General features: G+C 42.7%; 1 protein-coding gene across 1 annotated transcript in view; it reads left to right on the top strand.

Moving 5' to 3' along the window:
* LOC107706109 (EGF-containing fibulin-like extracellular matrix protein 1) overlaps positions 1 to 1,928 on the top strand; it is a 23,863-nt gene that overhangs the window by 2,220 nt on the left and 19,715 nt on the right. Inside the window, exons 3-4 of the mRNA XM_016509692.1 lie at positions 831 to 876; positions 1,169 to 1,474. Of these exons, the coding sequence (XP_016365178.1) occupies positions 831 to 876; positions 1,169 to 1,474 (352 nt within the window). The remainder of the gene's footprint in view (positions 1 to 830; positions 877 to 1,168; positions 1,475 to 1,928) is intronic.

Genomic DNA, 1,928 nt, shown 5'->3' with positions numbered 1-1,928 from the left:
AGACAGACAGACAGTTAGACAGACAGATATTGGACAGGTGGATGGATGGATGGATGGATGGTTAGTTGGATGGATGGATGATGGTTGGATGGATGATGGATGGATGGATGGATGGATGGACGGACGGACGGACGGACGGATGGACGGACGGACGGACAGACAGACAGACAGTTAGACAGACAGATATTGGACAGGTGGATGGATGGATGGATGGATGGTTAGTTGGATGGATGGATGATGGTTGGATGGATGGATAGACGGACGGACGGATAGACGGACGGACGGACGGACGGACGGACGGACGGACGGACAGACAGATAGATAGATAGATAGATATTGGACAGGTGTATAGATAGATAGATAGATGGATGGATGGATAGATAGATAGATGATAGATAGATAGATAGATATTGAACAGGTGTATGGACAGATAGATAGGGATGGATGGTTAGTTGGATGGATGGATGATGGTTGGATGGATGGATAGACGGACGGACGGACGAACGGACGGACGGACGGACGGACGGACGGACGGACAGACAGACAGACAGACAGACAGACAGACAGACAGACAGACAGATAGATAGATAGATAGATATTGGACAGGTGTATAGATAGATAGATAGATGGATGGATGGATAGATAGATAGATGATAGATAGATAGATAGATATTGAACAGGTGTATGGACAGATAGATAGATAGAACGATAGATAGATAGATTTGACGTCTTGCTTGAAGTGCTAATAACTGTAAAAAGATTTGTCTGTGTTCCATTGTTTTTTTGACCAAGTATTTATTTTTTCTTTGCCTTTGACTCTTCTTTTGCAGTGCACTGAAGGTTATGAATTTGACTATGAAAAACAAAGCTGTAAAGGTAACAGCTTGTCTCCTCTCAAATGTATGTCTTGATAGCTTAAGCCTTAAGCTGTTAGTGCTACACCAGTATATCGGCCAAGCTGCTTTACTGGCCAATGTTTGGACCTTCTGAGATCACCACAGTATTATCACATTTATACAGTATACACCTACACCTGCACTGGTATATCAGAATACCAGCATCAGCCATTAGAAACCCACCATGAATTAGCATACTGTATAATTAGGACCTGTGCTAGATATTCATGTAAAGAGAAAGATAACTACTTTTGTGTCTATTTTCCTCACAGATATAGATGAGTGCAAGACACTGCAGGAAGCCTGCAAAGGGGGCATGAAATGCGTCAACCATTTTGGTGGCTACCTCTGCCTTCCTCACAACGCTCGGATAATCATCAGTAACGGCGAGGATGAGCCCACTACCCCCCCGCCAGTGGAAAGAGTAGAAGTTCAGCCCGGCTTATCCCCCAACTCCAGGGGAGATTACTCAAGAGTCATTCATAGCTCAACACATACACTCCAGTGTAGCGTGGGTTTCATGCCGGACTCTCAGAACTACTGCAGAGGTGAGCAATGGCTGTCCCATTCTCTGCTTGGTTATTTGCAGTATTTGTTGCACTTATGGAGTTGAAAGATCTCATGACCCACAATCCTGTGAATGGTGTGTGTATATGATAGTCCATGTGTAGACTATGGAAGCTTGTTCTCGCTGTGGAATAAAAAAAGGTACTTGCAATTTATTTTAATCTCACAATTCGGAGTTCTCGCAAATCGCAATTCAGACTGCAAGATATAAAGTCAGAGTCAGAACTGCGAGATTTCTTGAGCAATTTTTATATCTATGTAGCCTACACAATAATAATCTTTTACATTGTAATTCTATAATTTTTTATATTTAGCATTAGGGCTGCACGATTAATCGAATGCGATTGTCATGCGCATTTTGTTAGTAAAGCCGGTTCTGTGATTAGTAGTAAATCATCATCACGTGCTTTCAGATGGAGCAGCATTTACTACACATAGCCGTAGTTCACTGACAAGTTACGCAAA

The sequence above is a fragment of the Sinocyclocheilus rhinocerous genome, unplaced genomic scaffold (assembly GCF_001515625.1).
Source record: "Sinocyclocheilus rhinocerous isolate Xijiao unplaced genomic scaffold, SAMN03320098_v1.1 scaffold3004, whole genome shotgun sequence".
NCBI lineage: Eukaryota > Metazoa > Chordata > Actinopteri > Cypriniformes > Cyprinidae > Sinocyclocheilus > Sinocyclocheilus rhinocerous.
This window is presented reverse-complemented; position numbering and strand designations above follow the sequence as displayed.